Source organism: Photinus pyralis, unplaced genomic scaffold (assembly GCF_008802855.1).
Source record: "Photinus pyralis isolate 1611_PpyrPB1 unplaced genomic scaffold, Ppyr1.3 Ppyr1.4_LG1, whole genome shotgun sequence".
NCBI lineage: Eukaryota > Metazoa > Arthropoda > Insecta > Coleoptera > Lampyridae > Photinus > Photinus pyralis.
The window spans coordinates 38,357,233-38,381,681 of NW_022170249.1; the positions used below are offsets into that span (position 1 = coordinate 38,357,233).

The 24,449-nt window shown below is 36.1% G+C and overlaps 2 protein-coding genes across 2 annotated transcripts in view; one reads left to right on the forward strand and one right to left on the reverse strand.

Annotated features, from left to right (window-relative positions):
• LOC116175375 (neuroparsin-A-like) overlaps positions 1-9,771 on the reverse strand; it is a 24,781-nt gene extending 15,010 nt beyond the window's left edge. Inside the window, exon 1 of the mRNA XM_031493457.1 lies at positions 9,733-9,771. The gene's annotated coding sequence lies outside the window, so the exon portion shown is untranslated. The remainder of the gene's footprint in view (positions 1-9,732) is intronic.
• On the forward strand, positions 5,872-24,238 carry LOC116175369 (ERAD-associated E3 ubiquitin-protein ligase HRD1B-like). Its single transcript, XM_031493446.1, has 4 exons — positions 5,872-6,187; positions 6,280-6,459; positions 11,299-11,417; positions 23,265-24,238. The coding sequence occupies exons 1-4, from the start codon at positions 6,091-6,093 to the stop codon at positions 24,075-24,077; spliced, it is 1,209 nt and encodes a 402-aa protein (XP_031349306.1). The 5' UTR covers positions 5,872-6,090; the 3' UTR covers positions 24,078-24,238.
• Positions 24,239-24,449: the final 211 nt, after the last annotated feature.

Sequence of the window (24,449 nt, forward strand, 5' to 3'; positions counted from 1 at the left end):
GTGGATGTACTTCAATATACAGATTCGACATTTTGTGTACTTTCGATGACGATGCATCGTTTCAATACTTTGTGTTACGCGGCAATACCCACGAGTGGGTTTTGGAACATTTTTTTTTCTCTTTTGTGGTGGTTAATACAATTGAGAATTAGGGTAATTGTGAGCTAGCTAGGTAGCAGTTGCAGGAATTGTTTTTATTTTTTTATGGGACCGAAGGTAATGGTTACAGCACAGATACCATTCGCACGATCAAAAATTGACAGTGTTTTTTAGTTTGACACACTTGCACTTTTCCTTCTGTCTAAAGGTACGTTTCGTATGAAGCGTCTGACGCGGTGTGGCTTTTACTCATGCAACTGGAGACGGCCGCCGCATGCAGGTTAGAACATGCTTCCACTGCTTTCTATGAGGCGGTGGATTGCGTCAGCCGCACCGCATCAGACGCACGCGTCACACTCTTCATAGGAAACGTACCTTAAAACCACACCGCGTCAGACATTTCATAGGAATCGTACCTTAACAATATGTTTACCAAATTTGGTTCCAATCTTTTCGGCCGTTTAGCTGGAAATGAGAGTACGGACACACGGACCGTGTTTTCAGATTCGGATGCTTCAAAATGTGTATTGCGTAAAAAAAGTGGGGGGGGGGAAGCATTTTTACCCCCATGTAACTCCCTTACTAACGTGCGGGTGGTAACATGAAAAGTACTAACAAATGACATATGAAATTTCTACTTTACTTACCTGGAAATGGTCTCTTAGCATAAGATGAGGTCATACCGCAACTGCATACAAAACACGGGCGTTATTTGGGGGGAAACAGTTGCGACGAGTTGGGCTTCCGCGGTAGGGTTACTCTTGGTCACGAAATTGCCTAATTATTCCTAAAAATTCTACTGAAGAAAGTACAAAAATTCAAATTTTCAAGGTGAGCTCCCGTTACACACTAATCTTTGAATTCGTAGAACTCGATTGGCGAAGATTTGACATCCCTCTCTTTTCGTTCTCGAGTTAGATGGACGGACGAGTGGGCGGATCTCTAAAAATGGGTTGTCGACGGCACTAAATTAAACATTTTTTGATATAAGCCACTACCCAAAAATGTTGCATTCCAAAATTTGTGTTTCTTTCATTCTTTCTCGGCAATTATTGCTTACTTTGACGTAATTCCCGTATGCATATGTGATCTATGAGTCTGAATAATTTGGTTCCCATTTCGAGCCAAAAATTTGAGTACAAAATAATTTTTTCAAACTTTTAAAAAATAAATTTTAGCCACTTTTCGTCAACATTTTTTGGCCCATCTTCATCTTTCAAGATGTTTGCTGAGAAAAGAAATTTTAAAAAAACGCAAAATGTTGGAACTGTTATGCATTATATAAGTATTATTCAGAGAGTAGAAAATACTTTTTTACTTACCTGTAAATTACCTGGAAATAATTCCCTAAAAGGGGAAACTTGCATAGTTTAGCTAGTAACAAAATATCCACATTCGTGCATACTGATCTACAGTGGCCATCTTGGAAAATGGTGGCCGATTTTCACTTTTTTGATGTATCTAGATCCAATGCTATTTGGGAATAATCGAGTGCTCCTCTTCTTTGAAAGTATCTAGAGCCGATTTTGTAGCTTTTTTCATTGACGATTCGTTGAAAAACGCAGTGCCAATTCATATTTAAGACACTCTTTTAGTTCTTTTGGGGTGCTATGTATATAAGCAGCTATTAAATAATGGTTGATAGAAACTACTTTTCCTCGCCGACTGTAAATGATAGATGCTAATGGTACTACCCTTGCTTTTCTACCACATGAACTCCATTATAATTTTAGCATGGTACTTTTCGCACCAGCGAGATATTTTAAGGTCTGTAACTTTTCCGAATTTTTTTTTGTATTTCCCGGTTAGTGAAATATGATGAAAAAAGTGAAAATCGGCCGCAATTTTCGAAGATGGCGGCCGTAGCACGAATGCTGCCTTTTTATAGGTATGTGGTTAATGCGCAAAGTAGGTATCCCATTTTATGGAAATATTTTTAGGTAATATCCCCATACAACTGGACTAAATATATAATGATTCCAATATATACATAACAATGGAAAAGGAATCTTTCGGGGATATTGCCATTGGTATTTGGCAACTACAAATTGCGCATATAGGAATTTATTTACTTGTGCAAGAATCCAAAGGTGAATTCGTTTACGTGTACTTTGATATTTCAAATTCGATGACATCTGTTTACCCGTTCTTTACTTAGAATCGCGCTTACAATAACAAAAATGTCTTTGAACTACATATCTTTAAACAAAAAAAGAAAGTTTATTGTAGACATGTATGAGTCATATTTAGGAACTTGTCCGTGCAAACGAGCGTCTATACTATAATTCATTTCTCTTTGTAAATCTATATAAACTTTTACAGGTGTTACTAATGCTATGTATTCACGAAATTAGAGCAAGCCATGTCTCAATACTAATAATAATTGAAACAATTCCTTGAACAATACTCGGTAATAACACAATAGGAAACAAAAGTGTAATTTGCATATCAGCAATTATTCTTCAAACATCAACAACATTTTTTATTGCTTGTCCTACTGCTTTGTCGTTATGGTTTAATCCCAGTATGCAGAACTTAACCGAAGAAAATCTCATAAAATCATGGGTTTTAGTGAATCAAAGACGGGGGTTTCCGATTCTCTTGGAGGGCATCTAAAAAAGTTTAAAGCGGTTTTTATACCAAAAAGCCGGTGGATAATGTCGCCTTTGTTGAAAACAGACCAGGGTATGGTATAAAGTAGGTACTGCCATAAGGTTCAAAAAACGTATAATACGTGGGGTATTATTTTAAACATGACAGTTACGTATGTTGCTATTTACAGTGGTTTCATCTCTTCAATCAGTCTTTACTCAGATTAAACATGATAGTTACTATAATCTCATAACTTCTTAAAATGTAACAAATCCATTCTAAAATTTGGACAAAACTACCCGCTCCCGTAATTAGCAAACGCAGTAAGTGGATTAAAACCAAACATTATTAAGAATGGATTTCGGGATTTGCGATGAACAACAGCTAACCAAACGTAGAGATACTGGCTGACGGCGCATCTGTGACTGTTGAAGAGTTTGGAACTATAGTTAACATTTCTGCATAAAGATAACTTCAAAGAAGCACTTAAAACTAAAATATGCACTATCTTTAAAAATGAAACATATTCTAAAAATCAATGAAAATACTGTTGAAGTTTGGACATTGAAAATGATAGAGGACATAGCTGGACCTGATTGTTGATGGGAATACAGGGTACCACATTATTAGTAAAGCTTCAATTATTAAAATCAACCATTCCCGCACACCGTAAGCAGTCAACTGAGATCCTCCGGTACTAAATAGGTCCTTAATCGAATATTTTTTCTGAATCTGAATCTGTTATCTGTTATCTGAATTTGTTATCAGAATTTCCATATTAGTGTAGCATGACGATTCCCTAATGTTAAAATTAAGTTCTACAGTGGCTACCCTCACTTTCGCAGATGGCAAAAGAGCAGGTAGTTTAGGGATTAGACCCGACCACCCGTAACAGTAGTCGGTCGGAATTGACACAAAACACAATCAATATGTAATCCGATTATGTGTTAACAATTCACTTTTATATTAATGTAACATCAATATACTCATATAATTAGAAGGCTTTTAATCCTGACACCCCTACATTAGACATTACGGGTTATTACCTTCTGCATTCGCTCTATATTGGATTTTTACCGAATGAGACAGCGAACAAAAAAGAGAGATAATAACGCGTCAACTCTATACTTTATACATAATTTATATTCATTTGTTCACAAAACATCCACGGGTAACTAGATCTTGCTGAATCAACAAGGCTATGATGGGCCGATGCATTTAAATCAACTTTTTTTCCTCCTCAAAACCCAGGTCCGGCATGGCTGGTTGTGCTTGTATAATGGGTTTAGTCGTGAAGAAAGCACATTTGACGCATTCCAAACGTGGGTGGGATGTGGACGGTTAACGGATTCAATTGTCCATCACGTAAATGTGCCGATTAGCGGTTGCGACATAAATCAGTTCCACAAAGTAAAATTTTTTTGGCATCTATATATAGCATGCGACAATCAATGACCCTAAACCCTGCATAAATCACCATATCAACACAAAATTATTTTAAATTAAAAAATTGTATCAACGTTTCGGCTTCGAAAATAAATTGAGTGCAAAGAACTTCGCTAGTTCATGCATCATTTCAATCCTTTTATTTCTGGTAGCAAGGACATTTTCAGTCAAATCGCTATTAGCGTATTTTAATCTCCACTCTAAATTTCCTAGTTAGCGTTTATGATGTTAGTAGATGTTTTTAGGTGATCATTATCGTCCGTAATAGTTTTAATGAGCATTTTGTGCGCCACGCGAGACAATGGATCTGATCAAATTTTGAAAATATTGTTTCACTAAAAATAGACTCACTAAAAATAATATTAGGTTGGTATTTATATTGTCGACGTTGGTTATTAGCATGAATGAAAGGAAACGGGAACTTTAACGCAGAATGCAGGTAGGGGACTTCCGCTTGTTCGCAAGTTGTAAAGGTTGGTTTTCCACCATCGAATTGACTTTGCGACTTCCTCTGAGAAATCACCCACCTGTTGATGAAGACGGTCGGATTTCTAATTGAAGGATAGTTGGAGGATGTAATACTGTTACAAGTGGGTCTCGACTCAAGATTAAATTCAGACAATAAATAAAGAATCGTATATGACTTTCAGCATTGAATTTATAACTACGAGTATAATTCAATGCTTTCAGGAGGGGAATAGTTGTCAACTATTATTATCCTTTTGCGAGTACCTATCCTCTTCCAATACTCTTTCGCGAGATACTCACCTTTGAAACTTTAATCCCCCCCCCCCCTCAATTTGCAGATATTGAAAAGAAGTTAAAATTTCAGCAAAAATCGTTTCATAAATAAACAAGAAAGTTATATTTATGCAAATGATGCGCGCAATACAAGCGACTTTACATATATCCAAGGTTCAACTCCCTCTGGCGTGGTTAGGGGTCAAATCTGTCCTAGGACGCCCCCTCTCCCCTCACCAAGTGCTAGAGTGCTACTTGATTTATAAATTACAAGGACTTTGATATACAAAGAGTTAAGTAACCACAAAATTTGATGGAGCTATACCTAATCATCTTGACGAGATAGAATTATAAACCTTTGGATGTGATTTGTGACATCAACTCGTTGAGAAAAATTCTCGCAATGCCGAGAAACGTATCCAAAATGATGATTAATTGTAGACTCAACGTCACCTGACGAATCTGAACATAATTTGACCTACTATGCGATACAGTTCCGGGAAATGAATTGGGTATTCTTTAATGAACGACGGTACTTTTGGCAATACAACAATCAAGTTGGCAACCGTGGAGTGTACGTATAGTACAAACCAAAATTGAGGGGTGCCAGTGATATACTCAAAAAAGATCATTACGCTCATGCTAAGTAATTATTTTGAGCGATTCGGTTGAAAGATCCTATACAAAAAACTGCTCCTTTAGTGAGTCCGCTCTAAATTTAACTTGTGTGAAAAACAAGTGTTTAATCAGGCAGGACATGAATGAAATTCTTAATGCAATGACCAAAACGCCAAATTCGAGATCGGACGCAACTTTGTTCGTCATCGCATGTCAACACCCAGCCCCCATTCCCCATCGAAACAATTTATTGAAAAATAATAGAACAAAATAAACATCACATTCTTAATGTTTACTCCAACATCATGAGGTTCTATTTTAAAAATAGATTCACTTTTCATGTAAAGGTGCACATATGCATAAAATTTAGAACGCCTTAGTTTTTCGTACGAAAACATTCGTTGCCAAAAAACGTCGTGACGCACGCGAATTTTACGAAGTGGGACGAATAAGCTTGCGAAAAAACAGCATTTTCCGTAACAAAAATAAGAGAAACGTGTTGCAAAAACAAATCTCAGTTCGTAAAGGTTTACGCATCAGTTCGTACATTTCTGCGGTGGCCATCAAAGTGTTGTGTATGACAAGGTGAACAAAATGGGAATGATCACAAGGGTAAGGGGAAGATTGAGAAGTTTCCACACGATTACGAAGGGTGACAAAAAATTACAGGATGAGAAGATTTCGCAAACAGGTGAGTTGATTGTCCTTTCAAAAAGCTACTCGTAACAATGAGAACCTGATGATGACAGACATAAATTATATGCAAAATTTTCGCAATTTCAGTTTGTCTTCTGTCGGTTGTGCTACTTCTTCCGTATTGCTACAGAGGACAGATGCCACTAATCTTCCAACTGGGTGGAGTATGGTTAATTACGTACACTTGCATAGTTGTGCCCATATTAGTATCCGCAAACTATATGTATCCTATCAAATGGATCAAATATATCAAAAACAATATACCAGGTAAATATAAATGCTCGTATAAATGTAGGTAGGTACGTATAATTTACTGTGTTTTTATATTAATTGTTTGGGCGTTTGGATAAACATACGAATATTTTCCTCGAAATGTTGTATTTTTAGGGTAATTAAAATACATGCAAAAACGTAACTTGCAGTTAATATCAAGAAAGTCTAGAAAGTTGACTTTTCTAAAATGCGAATCATTATCATCCCCAATCATTTGTATTGCCACCCATTTACTTGTAAAATACATTACAGTGGGTGTGATATTACTCCTAATATTCGTTTGATATTAATTCCCGCCAATGGAAAAATGAAAATAATATCTATATGACTGTACAACGAGAATTCTTCTGGTTCTTCGCCGATTTGTACTTGGTATTTCCATTGAATTAATTTTTATTCCAAATTTTGGGCTAAAAAGAAGCGGATACTGAAAATGGCTCCTACAATGCAAGCAATACCGACGCATGGATTTCACGATTCCCTATGTCAAAAAATGTATGCAAGGTGCAAAGAAAATAGTCGGCTTGTAAGTGTACACGGTACGGTGAGATTTTTTATGACAGAAGCATCGGAGTGGTATCAATATCTTTGTTATAACATGAAGAATCAGTATTTGCATGGTAGACAGTAGCCACCAGTGGCAGATTAATCGCAACTCAAAAACCAAAATGGCCGCCGACGTGTTGTACATGAAGAGCCGAAAAGCTTTTGAAAATGTGCTTTTTTAATTTATCATAAAAGACGATAAAGGGATATTTTAACCATTGAGTGAATTAACTTCCAGGAGATGGTTAGTCTCCCTTCATCGTCGTGTATAATACAAAACTTTATTTTATAGCAAAAGCCATATAAATCATTGCAAAGTTTCTGACAATTTTGAATTTAATTTGGACGTCAAAAATAGCAAGCTTAAGTCCTGCAGTGTACTCGGTTGTTTCCATATAAACAGCATTGCCATATGTCCTGAACCCAATTTTATATCGTGCTCCGCCTCCCATCACAATCATCTGTTTCATTTTACCTACCCTTGAGGTTAAAGTGATCACTTTATCTACCCTTATGGTTAAAGAGTGGCCCAGCCTACTTATTCACAAGTATTAAAATGTTAATTTAGTATCTGCGGTAAAATAAAATCAATTAGACGGTATGTTATTATACTAAATTATGCGAACTGTGTTTTCCAAGAAAAACTAATTTCTAGAGCGGGTGGTATTGCAATTATTGCGCTCTGTAGATTTATTGGTCCGCTTTTAGTAATCAATCTGGCTAAGGACTTGCCTCTAGCTTCTATATCTAGCGTGTTATCGAAATTTTGATAACAGATTCAGATTATCTGAAAAAGTGCCCATAGAAGGCGTTAACCGTAACCGTCCATTTCTGACCGTTTGAGGTACGGAAAATGAAAACGAAATTTGACATTTCCACTTTTCGATGATATCTCAGTTATTTTCAAGGATTTTTCAAAAATTTCAAATACGTTTTTCTAGTCACAAAAAGAAGCAACTTTGCCCTTATTTAACCTATACTGTATCCCTCACCATTGCGGAGATCCCAATAGTGAACCACGAATTTGAACCACCCTGTACATTGTACAACTTAATAAACGGAAACATTTTCAGCTGATAGCCACTGCTGTAGACAGAAAATGTATTAGCTGAGCTGGGATTTTATAAAAAGAAATGTACGTGGTACATGATTTCCTTTCTCTATCATCCGATAACGTGTCAAATTTTTTAAAAGTAATAAAGCGGTGGGTACGATTTAAGGATCAGCTAATATTAATAATATTCACCTTTAATTTAAAACTCCAAGTTCGTTCGCAATTTGTGCATAGCTCGTAATTCGTGTATAAAAATTAATTTGAAATAAACTGCACCATTATAGACAACGAGGGACAACTGACAAGTTCACACCCGGTTGATGAGTACCTATTGGCCCAAATTTAATCACCGAGGCTCTTAAGTATTGTCTACCTATTACTGAAAACAGAATTGGAAAATTCGAAACCGGTCGTGAGTTATCATGTTTACAGACGGACGGACGGATGGACGGACAAAAAATCCAAAATCATGAACTCGCTCGTTAATAAGTAAAGGGAACCACAGAAAGAACCGTATTAAGACTGTATGCATTTGATCCGTTTCTTTTAAGTAGCCCATATGTATACATTTAAGAAAAGTTCCCTGTATGTTTGACCTATTACAAAAATTAAAATTTCTTGTATCTAACTTGAAGCTCTTAAATAGCTCGTAATTTTCGTGCATAAAAATTAATTCAAACAAGTAAAGGAAAACTACGTCCAAGTGGACATAAAAAATTGCAATTGCTTGTAAATCAAAGCTCTTAAATAAATTCTAGTACAAAATTTAATTTTAAATAGTGTCCAATCAGTTTGGGGAAGGGGCGGGGGGGGTCTGAATCCAAGTAGACTCGGCCAGCCGATAAAAAATGTTACATTCCTAATAGTGATTTTAAACGAGATCTAAAATTTGTTATGCTTGCGAAAAACTCCTAAATAACTCATAAATTGATACAATTCTTATATTGAATAACAATGGTGGAGGTCGAGCGGGGTAAGAACTTGGATCAACCGAAGGTAGATTCCTTCTTGATCCCAGTTTAATGTTGTATTTATATTAAAACTATGAATACTGAGGAGGAAGTTTCTTATACGCTACTTAGGTACCATTGGCATTTTAAACCATTTTTAAAGTTTTTCCTTTGCCAACTAATGTTTTAAATTAAATCAAACATAAAAATGTAACAAACAGCTAAAATACAAAATTCCGATAGTTTCATGGTGTGCAAGAAGATCAAAAGACTAAAATTTTTGTCATAAAATCCGCATTGCGCATCTCTAAAAGGATCATAAACGTCCAGTTTTAGCATCAAAAAAACGTTGACTCCGATTGAATACCGAGTTGCTTATAAATAACGCAAAGTCTTTAGCTTTGGTTTAAAAACGAACCGAATGTATGAGCACTTAGTAAGAAACTATGTAGAATCTTAATACGTAAATATTATTTACGACTTAGCTACGTTTTAATAGTTTTGCTTTAATAAACACTCTAAAAAAAGCAAAAAATACATATCACGCATTTATCATTACACATATACATACACATTTTAAATCAGGATATCGCATAAACTTTGGAAACTGTCCAAGAAACGGATAAACAGGGAATTGATAGCGAATGTTGACACGTTCCAGAAATACTACCGTTGAAAGCTAACAACAATTAGATAGCAACATCATATTGCTCTTACCTATAGCCGCGAGGGAGCAATGATGGTACTCGTATGGAAGTTAGTTGAAACGTGATAAAATTTTTAAAATTCATCCATTATATACTACCCTAACGCCTTCATCTTAAAATATGCATATGATCAGTGTCAGTTTTTTTTCTCACGGCTCCATTGGCGTAACAGGGAACAACAGTTTCTGCAATACCGCTTCGTTTACGAGTATACATTATAAACAAAAGATAACATTTAAAGGCAATTATTGATTTAATTTTGAATGCCATGTGTTTTGAGATAAAAATCCCATCATCCGTTAAGTAGCATAGTACGTTCAAAATCAAATTTCATTAAATTATCAAACAATACATATTTAAAATGCACTTGTTACCAACAACTGATGGCAAACAAAACGCATGCATCAATGGTATGCGTGTTTTAACACGCTTGGTAACGACCCCCTTATACCTTCAGTGTATCGCATCAGAAAAAAATGATTAATAATAATTGATGTCAACGAGCTATTAAGTCTTTCGCGAAATCTTCAAGCGGGGTGAATGATTCGTGTTAAGTATGTTTGGTTTTACTCTAAATATAGTGTCACCAATTAAAGTTCTGTTACATAAACGGTCATTTATTTTCATGCCGGTTGACACTTACTGCAATACAGAAGCGAATACCTGAATTTTTTTGGCATAATTCTAATCATTTGATAGCTTGAGTGAGTAATCGTTCCGATAGGGTTCATTGATAAATATGCAAAAACCTTTACACCCAGACATATCTTATCAATGTTTTCTTCAGTTATTTCCACATCGGTTTTATAATATCTACATACCAATTCGTTATCCCAGATTTTTGTTACGCCTATGGGACACGTCAAATTTGATCGAATCAAAGTTGTGGAAGAAAAATCTTTAAGTAATTAAAAGTCTGGCAAGTGTATGGAAAATTAAAAAGGAGATTCTTGCGGAAAATAACGCCAGTCACTTATGCCCTCAATTAATATTCCAACTTTATTATTCTTGAAGCTGATCGGCGTTTTATAGAATAACAGTATAATTATAGAAACACTCGATATTTATAAACCTAAGCGCTTTTAGGTGAAAATATTGGTCAAGGTGCCGTAATGATATGTGGCACTTGCTAATTAACGACTTCTTGTTTTTAAATCATCGTAAGCCTTGCTCTAGTTTGAACTGTTGTATTTGTTTATATTGAGTTTTTTGGTATCAACATTAAAACAAACAACACACGCTCGATAATAAATAGAAAAATAAATGTCCATCGCCCCTATTAAAGTACCACAAAGGTTCTACTTAAGACCAATAAGGCGCGCCTGCCCTACTAAAGAATGCTCATTGTTTGTTGTTGCTATGTTAAGTTCTATGACTTCCGCGTAGATGAAGACCTTTTATCAGTCATAGCAACGATAATAAATGTATAGCTTCTATTTCTATAAATAAGTAAAATAGTATACTTAACGCCGTCTGGTTTATTTTTATGCACTGTTCCCAACCAATTAACAATTAAATAAGACCTCAATTAATTTTTTCACTACCAACACGTTAATCTTTGCCCATTTTTTTGCAGGTTTAATGACAAAAATGTCAGGACCAATTACCACAGTGATTTTACAGTTGTACTCCCCTATCGACAGATGTGAGCGAGTTTTCATGAAAATGCTAAACTTATCGAACATGGCTACTCAGGTAAAGTTTAGTTGCTTAAATTGACCTCAATTATCAATTTATTAGTTTGTATGATTGTACCAAGCATGCGATACATATTCTTTGTCTTAATAAATTGAACCTAATTTCAATTCGAATCTTCAAGTTTCTAAATGGCAGATCGTCTAACACTAAATTTTATTTTTTGACTTGATATAATGGTTGTAATAACAAAAATTAAAGGCAAGATATAAGATTGTTGATGATAAATTCCAGGACGATCAAAAATTATTACTAATCGTTCTATCAAGGCACGAAGGCGTTAGGAGTTAAACCCTTTCTATAGACAAAACAGAATCACAAGAAATGAAGAGAGAGTATCAAGGGGTATGTGACTAGGTTTGTCTAATGAATTGGGAGCTAACAGAAACTATCTAGTCGAGTCCAAAATTGACTCTAAAGAAATTGCCCCCTCTCCTCCTATAAGGCTATAACATTAATAAAGAAAGACAACAATTACTACGTTTTGTTTCCAATTGTTTCAACAACAAATCTATAAATTAAAAAAAATCACATGGGTTGTGTCTTTCGTATCGAGTAATGGAATTGGGTCTTTTTCTTAACAAAAACAAAATACAGGGTGGCACAACGAAAACGAAACAATCTGAATAACTCGCAAGGAAATTGTTTTTGGAAAAAAACGTAAAAACACGTCAATTTTAGTTAGAAGAGAGGACATCTTTTACATAAAAATTTACTCCCCTTCTATCAACCTCCTAAGCAGGGTTGCCACTCCTTCAATAATTTTAATTGAATGTTGGGTCAAGTGGCACATCATTGGAAAGGGCTCTTAATTTCCTACACGCCTATGGTTTAGTTTTCAAATTCGAGCGACGATTTTGAAGATGCACTTCAATGAACGGCTCAGCTTAATACAATAACCTATGTAACATATTAAGTAAATTTGGTTCACTGAAATAAAATCCTTATCAGTATTTTACCATCAGTACCTAAAAACCGAGATTCATCAGTTTGTCCATAATAGGCCTTTTATGAGTTTAATGAAGAAGAAGAAAGATGGCAGCACGCTGTTCTGCGTAGACTATACGCAAGTGAACAACCTAACAAAGATAGTTATTCGTTGCCCTGAATAGATGATGAATGGTTTATCACCTTAGATATGAAAAGCGACTACTGGCAAGTTGGTTTGGATCCTGAACATTGCGAAAAGACAGCCTTTAGCATAGAGAGTCGGTTTTATGGCAATTTACGTCTATGCCCTTTGGTTTGTGCAACGCCCCCGAACTGGTCTAACAGGAAATGTTTTGTGTACTTACAGGGGCGGACTGGCCTGGGGGGGCGGGTGGCGATTTCCACCTGGCCTGTAGATCATAATGGCCCGTTGGAAAGTTATAAGTATGTGCTGTATTTAGTTTCTTGCACTGTTAATAAATTATTAACACGTTTCTCTAATTGGGGTTGATGTTAGGTTGTTAAAAAATTCTGTTTTAATTGAAGTGTTTTACAATGAATTTATCATTTTTTGTCGTAGCATGAAAGTGCTGAAATACAATGATAGGCGACGCACCTCGTGTGGATTGTATATTTTGTTACTTTTAATTATCAGCTGCAATTAAAAAAAAACTGTATGGTAATTGATTTTCGAGAAAGGAGTACTTTAAAATGTTTTTGTGGTGCACCTCAGAGCTAACCCCCCCGCCACCTTCATTACTACACTAATACTTTAATGGCCCGTAACCTATGCAATTCCACCTGGCCCGTAAGTACCCAGTCCGCCCCTGTGTACTTAGACGAAGTAATTGTTATTGGTATCTTGCTTTTCTCGCAATAAGACGGTTGATTGTTTTTTCTTTTGTCATCATCTTGCAAGTGTTTATACAAAAAATATTTTTTTATAGCGCCTGCTACAACCTATCGTGACAATTAAATAAAACGCTGTAGCTGTAATTAAAAAAAAACGTCGATTTTCGAGAAAGGAGTACTTTAAAATGTTTTTGTGGTGCACCTCAGAGCTAACCCCCCCCCACCTTCATTACTACACTAATACTTTAATGGCCCGTAACCTATGCAATTCCACCTGGCCCGTAAGTACCCAGTCCGCCCCTGTGTACTTAGACGAAGTAATTGTTATTGGTATCTTGCTTTAACCCCAGAGGAATCTCGCAACCGTTTCGTAAGACGGTTGATTGTTTTTTCTTCAACAATGGAAAATGTCATCATCTTGCAAGTACCCCCCCCCCCCATCAAGGTCGCGTTATAGAACAAAGGTCGCATGAGACTGTGGATGCGCTCCAACCGTCGTATGACGTGTTTGTTCGAGGACATTCTAGAACATTCGAGAGCGTTGGGAAGCGTTCGCGAACCGAACCGAATCGCGTGTAAGGAGAGTTTCAATTTCAACGCCGAAATAATAAATAGTTCGCGCTGTTATAAATTGTGTACATGTGAGTGTTAAATAATATGTATTGTGTATATTCATTCGAAAGTTATAAATTTATTATTACTAGCAAACCCGGCGAATTTCGTACCGCCTATCAGCCAATGTCCCACCTCCGGATCTGACATAATTTCGGCTGCGCCGCCCCACCTCGCTCACGTTTACCACATCAGAGATGTCATTTCATTTTATTTTTAATATTAAAAATAGCTTTTACTGTTTACTTTTACCTTTACAGTTAAACCGACCTTCGTTTTCTAATAACCGCGGGTCAGCGATGTTGAAAATATAGGTATCTTACTTCTAACGTGCTAATAAATCTGTACACTTAACTGGAAGAAGGTTCGTAGCTACTCTAAAACAGTAAATAATCTGACTAATTCCCAGTTAAGTTTTATTAAAACACACGTAAAATAGAACTTTGTTGGCTAATTGAAAATTACGTGTGAAAATACGTAGCCGTAATATGTTAAATTCTTTAAATTTAAACTGTTTAACTCCTATAAAACAAAATGAACGATTTAACAAAATACTGGAGTCGTTACGATATCTTTAAGATACCTATCTATTTCACGGCGATTCGTATAGAAATCATCCGGATTCAAGATTCCCCTAGGTCAAGACTTGTATTCGTGATATATGAAGTTGACCGCAATAGACAATTGTCCCAAATATGTAGACAGATTTGCCTTACGTTGTGCCCAGGCTAAAGAGATGTCCTTACTGGATCTATACGACTTGTGAAAGTAGATTTTAATGAAAAGGAATCAGTCATTTCAGCTTCGATGCGGCTTAGATCACGTGATGCACGGGTAGAATTTTTTTCGTGTGAATATAACTTTTCTATGTATAGTGCGTAATTGTAAAACGAAATTGACTTGCTGTCGCCCAAGTTTGTGCGATAGTAAAACACTCACATGTCGCTCTCACGAATTACCAAATGCGAATTAGAAAATGAAACAACCCCAACGCCACAGGATGGTTCGTCTCCGCCTGCAAAGCATTATAAACGCGCCTTTATCACTAATAAACCCACTTGCGTACACTCTTCGTATAAAGCGGTACATATGCAATTTTAGACGTATATCAAATTTGAAAGATTTAAACGAGTTTCTTTGCTACCATTCATATTCAACCAATTTCCTGTAACGTAGGAGAAATTGATATTGCGTTCAAATAGTACCACAAGGTGTTCCGTAGGTTTTGAAGGCAGAGCCCGTTTAAAGTTCATAAAAAAATGGATTCTTAGCCTAGAAGGTAGGCAGGCAACATTGCATAACTGATTTATCCACGGATATGATCCACGATAATAAATTGTAGTAATACCATTGGGCATTGAATTTATAAATTCAAATAAATTCAATGGCAATACATGCTTCCAGGTAAAAGTGTTACGGATCGCTCTCACGGATCGTCTCTTTACCGTATACGGAAAACCAATCGGATGTTAAAGTTTGGCCGTTTCATTTATTAACCGATATCTGATTGGTTCTGCGTATACTGTAAAAAGACGATCCGTATCCGGCAAAACCGGACTCCGTGTGAGGGCTATCCCCACTTATTTTTCTGCCAATGCGCCCCTATAGATAGGTAACACCGTATTCCTTGAACCCCCATGATTCATGAACAGAGATCATGGCGTCATATCCGATAGTGTATCTTTAGGCGCCTGGAAGTTGTGCACAAGGAGTCCTGTAGGGGTTTAATAATGATTCACTATGATTGTTGGTCTTGGGGAGTAAATGTACCTTTTCTGCTTATACATTATCCGAACCGAACGTGTAATGTAACAAATTCGTGTAGTTGAGACGATACCTCGAGCACGAAGCGAACAGATTCGCAACATGCTCACCCCCTTCACCAAAAGTCAGTTTTTGTGACGAACACAAAGTCTTTTAGTACTTCTGCATGTTCGTAGCGTATCCGAATTGGTCGGAGCACAAAACGAATACGCAATAACACGTTCGTGCTCGTTCTGTCAAAAGTGAACGAACCATGAACGAGCATTACATTACATGTTCGGTTCGGATAATGTATACGCAGCTTTAAGTGATGCAAGCTTTTCGAATTGATGATCCTCGACTAAGTCATTGCACCTGGTGCTTTGGGAAAAGCGTTGGGGCTCCAAGACTTATTTTCCATGTTTCTTATGTAGGTCTGGGGCATCTAAGTGCAAATAGAAAAAGTATTTTACCATCTCAATTGAGAGATTAGCAACATTCTTTAGAAGGATGGACATTTAAGGATAGCCACGATCACGTCCGGTTATCGGTTCTCCAACCGATCGGTTTCTCCAGAAAGAACAAACCTAGTTGATCAATTAGGAGGGATTTGCTAAACCTGAAATTGATGTCTGTTGCGAGCACAAGTTGTGACTACGACTAAAAACTTGATCAAGAAGCGTTGAAAGTCTCTAATAGCCAATATTAAAGAAATATCCTTCAAGCACTCCTCTATAACTTCTGAATTCGGGTAAGAAAAATACCTGAACATTAAAGCCGCATACGCTTGACAAAAGCTTAATCACGAAACCAAATATTCAAGTGAAGGTTCAGAAATATTGGCTTTCAAAGGCGAGACAAGTTCTCTTTAAAAAATTCCTTTCTCCGATCTCACTTGAGATATTTTCATCAGTCCTTTGGAACCTTAAAGAGGGCCTAATTAGGTTTATGTCACTCACAGAATCGCAATTTTGATCAAGAAGAAACTCAGGAGATAGTACTCATGTTTTTTTGAAGAGGTACTTACTCTTATTATGTCCAACGACATGTAATCTGATTTCCCAAATTTGGGGTTGGGACCATTATTTCGTTGCACTTCTGCATCACACCTGTCACTATCAAGGTTACCTACTTCATAGACTTCTTAGAAACCGGAAATTTTCTTCAGATCACAATTTCTAAAAGCCATTATTTCGTTTCAATTTTGGCGTTCTGCATTTCTTAAATTTGGTTTCATATACCATGCGATGACCATGCACTTAGAAAACTGGTCACATTATAGATATTTCGAAAACTCCTGTTAACAAAGTAGGTATAGATATCTGTTTCATAAATGTGTCAGTATATGATTGATGTTCCAAAGATTAAAATCAAATTTGCACGGGTCAGAAGTAATCTCACAAATTATAGGTTAGAAAAAACTTGTTTTTGCTGGAAACTAATTGAGTACTCGCTGCGGCGTAGTGTTCTTACATAAGTTAAAGTGTGTAAGTATACTCTATCCCAGAATGAAGATGAGTAATAAAGCATACCAACTGCGGCCTGCATCAGAGTTACAGCGTCCTCCCGGTTAATATTACTGACGTATCGATTGTTTGCTTCTATGCAAAGATCCTACTTACATCATTTGATAACCAATATGATTTATTACTACTATTATGAATATTATGATACTACCAAAAAAAACTATGATTAAAATCGAAGTACGAAGTATACTATATAGTTCAAAAAAGAAATGAATTATTGTGGGAAAATTATTGTTTTACTTTAGATCAACAAATTAGTAACAGTTATCAATCATTTTACGATCATTTCAGTGATATGTAACGTAACTTGTGATATAGCTTTTTGTTTCCACATAAAGCAGTTCATAACGGTATCAATTAAATTGTTGTTGAATAACTATCTCACTTTAGTCTAGACGAGATTGGGTTTAGAAGCAAATCATGTAATAATTCCATGAGCTCTAAAGATGTTCAATTGAAAATACTCGGATACCAACTGAATGTTTATCAAGACACCTATTCTCATTTGGGATCGCGCCCTTCGAACATTTTTTGGACTTTGGACATATTCTGTTCTTTGTGATCCTTCTGGTTCATACTACATGCTCTCATCTTGTTTAATTTAAACGTCCAATTGGAAACCAAACTGTTAGGTCGAAATCGATAGCCGCAACATAAAAAATAAAAAAAACGTGTTTAAAAAGATTTTCTTTAATCCCAATCCTCATTATACAACACGTTTAAAGAACGATGGAACAATACATCAATGGAAACCAAAGTCAAATAATATGTATTGCCTCGCTGTTTTTGCTCGTTTGTCAAAATCTTGCGAAAAATCTTTGCATAGTTTCAAGACCAAGTCCAAAAAGTGGAAGATCTATGAGGAGGACGTTATACGACGATGAATACTCAATTCTGATATGAAAGCGGCCAAACTCTATCAAACACTAAAAGGCGAATGTCCATATTTTCTGCAAGTGTGCAGACTACATTAAAAATATTATGTTATCAAAAATCTCTAAACCTTCCCCATATAGTTTTATTCGTTGAAGTTTTTAAAAATAACAGCGACTATAGTTTCGGCGTACTGCCATCATCAGGCGATGTGAAAGTTAACAGGAAAACGGTAAATTACAAACGTTGAAGACGAATAAGACGAACATGTTGTTTTTTTAATTATTAACTGGCCGAAGCCAAGTGAAAAAACCTGAAGGGTGGTTAAAACGGAAAGGTTGTCCTAAGTTTCAAGACGAATTATTATCAAGCCTTGTTAAGACAACCAACCGGAGGGTTGAATTTTTACATTAAAGGTTGAAAGTTGGATTTCAATACTTTTATAAGTTTATTTTTTTCCCCCCGTTCTTTTGAAATGTGTTAATCCAACTTTCAACCTTTAATGTAAAAATTCAACCCTCCGGTTGGTTGTCTTAACAAGGCTTGATAATAATTCGTCTTGAAACTTAGGACAACCTTTCCGTTTTAACCACCCTTCAGGTTTTTTCACTTGGCTTCGGCCAGTTAATAATTAAAAAAACAACACGTTCGTCTTATTCGTCTTATTCGTCTTCAACGTTTGTAATTTACCGTTTTCCTGTTAACTTTCACATCGCCTGATGATGGCAGTACGCCGAAACTATAGTCGCTGTTATTTTTAAAAAACTTCAACGAATAAAACTATATGGGGAAGGTTTAGAGATTTTTGATAACATAATATAGTTCAACCCCCATTTCGAGGAACGATGGATCCAACTCAAAAAAAAAAAATTACATTAAAAAATCGACAAACACAGTTCTGCCTTCTGAAAATGAAGAACTTGTCCTTTTTAATGGAAGTGAATGCAATAGCTTCTAAAAGACCAGAATATCTGTAAGCCATTAAAGGATGTAGAGATATGGCATGGCTTTAGAGTATTTTTTACCGACGAAACATGGCGTGGCGCATATAATTCAAAGAAAGTTCGTTGGGTGGAATTGTAATCCCGGAAAATCGGGCTAGCTTTGACAAATACCGAGGAACAATAAATGAAGAAGTAAATAGTGTAACGTAAACTTAATTACGTGATTTATTTATATACAATTAATTAACAATAAATTAATAACAGTCTTGAAATGAATTGATTTATAACAGTTAAAATATTATTTATCACTCACATATATACAATTTATAAACAGCGCGAACTTTTTACTACTTCGGCATTGAAATTGGAACTGTCTTGAAACGCAATTCGATTTGCTTCATAGCAAACACCCCTCTTTCTCGAAAGTTCTCGAACGCTTCCGAGTATTTTAGAATATTCTCGAACCAACACTTCATATTTCTCGGAAAGATTGTGTCACATCCGCATTCGTTCTTTATTGCCGATCACTAATCTTAATGGCGCCTCGATATCTATTGGGATTTCTGGAATATGCACTACAATAGGTACATGACAATAGGTACAGCGGAGAAATCAAACGACTAAAAAATTTCTTTCCTAGAGGCCTAATAAGTGCACGATGTGAGAAAAATATAAATTATTCACCACTTTTGACTTGTGTTTCACCTAGTACCGGAATTAATAAAGTAAAAAAATGCAGCTTCCATTTTCGTCACATGTCGAGAGAAGTCTTCGAGACCTTTCAACTGGTAGTGTTTGCACTGTTTACATATTCTTGAACAAGCTTCACTCGTTGGTGTTTTTGTACCATTCAAGTTTGAGTCAATGTTCGAAGATATCGATTCGAACAAGTGAAAAATGTCGGAATGTTAAACACGTCAATTTCAATAAATACTGAAAAATCAGAATTCCACTTTGAAGAAAAATACCCTATTTGTAATAACAATCGAGGGCATAAACATGGATATTCCAAGAACATGATTAATGTGCATGACAACGACATATCTTTGAATTAGTAATAGCCACGAAGTAAACAATCACATATAAAAAAGGACGATGTGGTGAACTTGAGATTAATAATTCCATTTATTTTGTCTGATATTAATAATAACTGCAATTCTGCTTTTATTACATTTCGCCTTGGGGCGATTTTGTTTTTTTAGAAGATATTTAGGCAAATGCACTGGAAAGCAATAAATCGTAGTACATACCTAATCGACTATTTGAATTTTAGGTAACGATTATTATTGGCCCAATAATTCCTATACTATACCTACTACAGAAAAATCCGATCTTGTTTACTTTTAGTATTCTGAAGTGAGTAATCGGTGACTTTTTTGGTGGTATCTCCTACTCATTATTAGGTAGTCGGATATTTCGAGCAGCTACTTTATCAAAAATGTCAAAAAGTTCGACTGTCGTCCGTCCGGCCGTACGGACAATAACTCAAAAACCGACTGTATGGCTCAGTGGTAGAGCGTTAGGCTACATAGCCGGGAGGTTGGGTGTTCGAACCTGGGCTGAGGTGAATTTTTCATCTGTAGCAGGGATAGGAATTTCTTTAGATCAGTTTCGAGCATTCTGCCGGCTACTCCGAACTAGGTTTTCCTGAAGATTTCCTAATTCGCAAGGTAGATACCGAAGTAATATAGAACAACTTAAGACCTTCTATAGGGGCATTATGCGGGTCACTCTGTAATTGGGCCTGTTGAGGGCCCAGAGCAAGAGAGATACAATAAATAAAAACGCTTTGATATGCAAAGCTCAAATGGGCCATGACTTAGGAAAGAAGTAGGTAGATTTTCGACTTTGGGGATCAACACTCTGGGACAGACAGAAGGTTTTTGGGAACTTCTTATCAAGAGCATACGCAAAGGGTATACGTACGTGTACCCAATGGGCCCAAACGCATGTCCGCGCTACTTTCTTGAAGCTTTGCGTGGTATTGATGATTATTCATGTTGTTATGATGTTTTCCTGCACGTTGGGCTAAAGTGTAAGTAGAATGCATACCTATGTATAAATACCACAATAAGAATAAATTGAAATTTTGGTGGTCATGATTCAGAATGGTCGTCGCGAACTCTTTTATTTCTCACAGCTGACCAAAAAATCAGAACTCATTTAATGAATAATCTTATTTAAAGTGAATTTTCAATTTCCAAAAGAATGAACAATAATTTCTATAAATATGTTCAAATAATGATTATTAAATAAAATAATAATTCGTTCCATTACAAAGAACCGATCATAATTTTTATGCAAATCAAAAAGGTTAGTTAATTGAAGTATTTCTTAGAATCAGTGGTTTCCCTAAGGTACAAACGGTCCAACAACGGTGGACAATATAGAAATGATAAAATGAATTTGTTGGGGAAATACTGTTGAAATTTTCTTGAATCTTCATCATACGATTACGTTTTGTTGTATAGAAATAAACCCCTAAAGCAAATCTACAAAGTGACACCGCGGTGTGACGCTAAATGGTTATAATAATAAGGGTTCAATCAACCCTTACCCTTTAAAATAGAATTATGCAAAGTAACAAACGTAACGATAAGGTATGCACAGGGATAAATAGATCAAATCTTACTTTTTAGCGCATTTCCACAAAAATAAAAAAAAATGCGCTATTGTGGCCACTTTGTCCGTCCGTCCGTCCGCCCGTCCGTCCGTCCGCTCGTTTTGCGACGCTACTAGTTCTTTATCTTAAGAGCTATTGTTCTACTTTTTTCGCTATTTGGTTCGTTATGGTGTCGAGTCTTGTACCAAGGAAGGAATTTTTTCTGTACCGCTTACAAAAAAAGTTATTGTAAAAAAACAAAAAACCGTTTTTTACATGTTCCATAATTTTACACTTTTGCCGTTTATTAACGATCCTAGAGATCGTTTATAATTTTGCATTGCTATCTGTCGTCTGCCTTTGGTCTGTCCGTCTGTTCCTTTGTCTGTCTGTCCATCTATCTGTCCGTGTGAACGATAACTTTGTTTAGAAATGTTCGATCGCTTTTACATCTCCGTTAGATATGAACTGAATTGCATGAAATTCAATATGGGCATAGATTTAGCCATATAATACGCAATGCCAAAAGTTGAATCGAATCGATTCAAAATTCACAGTGCACTTTTCGCATCTCGACCATTTATAAACCGAATTGCAAACTTTTTTACTTATAAAAGTATTTGAATGAAATTTGATACATAGGCACTTGGAATAAAGGAAAATCAACTGCCAATTTCAAAATTTGGTTTTGCGCATGCGCAGTGCCAACTTTTTTATTTATGGAAGAATTTAAATGAAATGTGATACATAGGCACTTGAAATAAAGGAAAATCTAGCGCCAGTTTCAAAATTTTATTTTGCGCATGCGCAGTGCCAACTTTTTTATCTATGGAAGCATTTAAGTGAAATTTGATATTTAGGCGCTTGGAACAAAGGAAAATCTAACATTAGTTTCAAAATTAAGGTTGGCGCATGCGGAGTTCCAACTTTCTTATTTAGAAAAGCATTTAAATGAAATTCTTCTCATAAACTGACATTGAAGTAGCACGACAAAAATGGATTGCCCATGTGCAACGCTATCTTTCATATTTGTGGCCGGATTTTTACGATTTTATAGAAGTTGCATCTTACAAATGGGAAATGAATGCAAGTGGAAATGCGCTTTATGTAAATCGTTTACGATTACTTTTTAACTTGTTAATGTTATTGATAAAACTTCTATTGGAGAGAGCCCTGTCCAGGAAATTCCTAGAACAAACCATTACGAAACAAATTTATGTAGTCTACATACTCGAGTCAATTGACCAAACTTGAAAAGCCACTTGGAATCCACAATCGAAAAGTGACTTTGTTTTAACATCAAAACAAACCCGATCAAGTATCTAAGTACGGGTGACTTTAAACACGTACAAGTACATTAACATCTCAATTGTTCATAATTATATTTTCCCTTGAAGAGCTGACCAAACTATGATTGCTGTTATAATTAAATAAAATACAAATAATTCTGCGGTGTCGGTTGTTTAGAAATTAACGACTGCAACGGTTTAGAGGTAAATTGGCTCAAACTCCCAATAAAGCGAATATCGTACAAAGGAAGCAAATAATCCAATTTATATCCTCTAAAATGAGAGAAAACTCTGTCCAACGGTAACTCGAGAATTACACAAAATGAAGTTAATTGCGCTAGAAGGTAAAAACTTTTCAATTAAGTCAACAATGAATTTATACAATTCAAACTACAGTGACCCTCAAACAAATTATACAAAATCGAAATGTTACAGTATATTAAAAAGCAGTTCTAATTATGTGTCTTTTGTTTCAGTTGGTGTTCTTCATGATGTGCGATCGAGTACTACTGTGCAGCATTGGAGGGTACGACTGTCCCAAAAAGCGCGTTACTGGTCTATATTCGCTTATGTTCTATAATGTGATAGCTTATTGCGTGTCTTACATCAAAGAGCTGATTGATAAGGAAGATTGGTCCCCGTACGTCCATATGACACAGCACAGCAATTTGAAGCACGTCGCCATGTCGGCAACAAAAATTGTTTTAGAATGGACGAAAGCAATTACGTTTATCATAACTGTAACGTTCATGCTGCTCGTTTTTGGTCTGGAACAGGGTCTGGAGTATTATCAACCGAATACGTTTTACACCATCGTTACATGGAGTTACTACATGTGCACTGAGAAGGTGTTCGTGCAGTTCTTCCCGACGATGCTGTTGTACCTAAGACTGCACTTTCTGGAAGCTTTGGAAACCTTTTACGCACCAGTGCTACTGCGCTACTACACAATCACGTTAGCTTCATTTCTAAGCATGGTCTTGCTATTATACGGACAATTTAAGTTTACTTTTATCGCATCGTATTTGACAGTATACCTTAACATTAAAGACATGATAATTAACTGCTTGAAGCAATTGAAAGAGGAACAAGCGGTCCTGGGGAAATTCCGAAACGCGTCTTTCGAGGAAATCGAAAATTGCGACGACGTTTGTGCCGTCTGCCTTTGTGCGATGAAGAGGGCGAGGGTTACTCCGTGTCAGCATTTGTTTCACGCGGATTGCCTTCGGCAATGCCTGAACTCGTCGTACAATTGCCCGATTTGCAAACGTGAGTACATATTCACCTGATGAAGGGTATTTGGAAACTGTGAAAATGAGGAAGAGGCTGATATTCTATTCTCCTAGGGTAGATGTAAAACGTATTTATTGTGCATCTTTTGTACTATTCTCCTAGTTTATAAGTTTTTGTATTTGTATTATATAATAAATTTTTACACGCTTTCAAAAAATAGTTATTTATAACAAGAGCGCAAAGTTCAATTTCGCGCATTGAGACTGAAGGTATTTTGACGAGGCGAAGCCGAGTCAAAATATCAGTCAAATGCGCGAAATAACTTCGCGCTAGCGTTATATACAATATTTTTTTTCTATTTCGGTGTCACAATGATGATTTTGTACAACTGTTTTCGGCCGAAAACAGTTGTACAAAGACAGTGATTA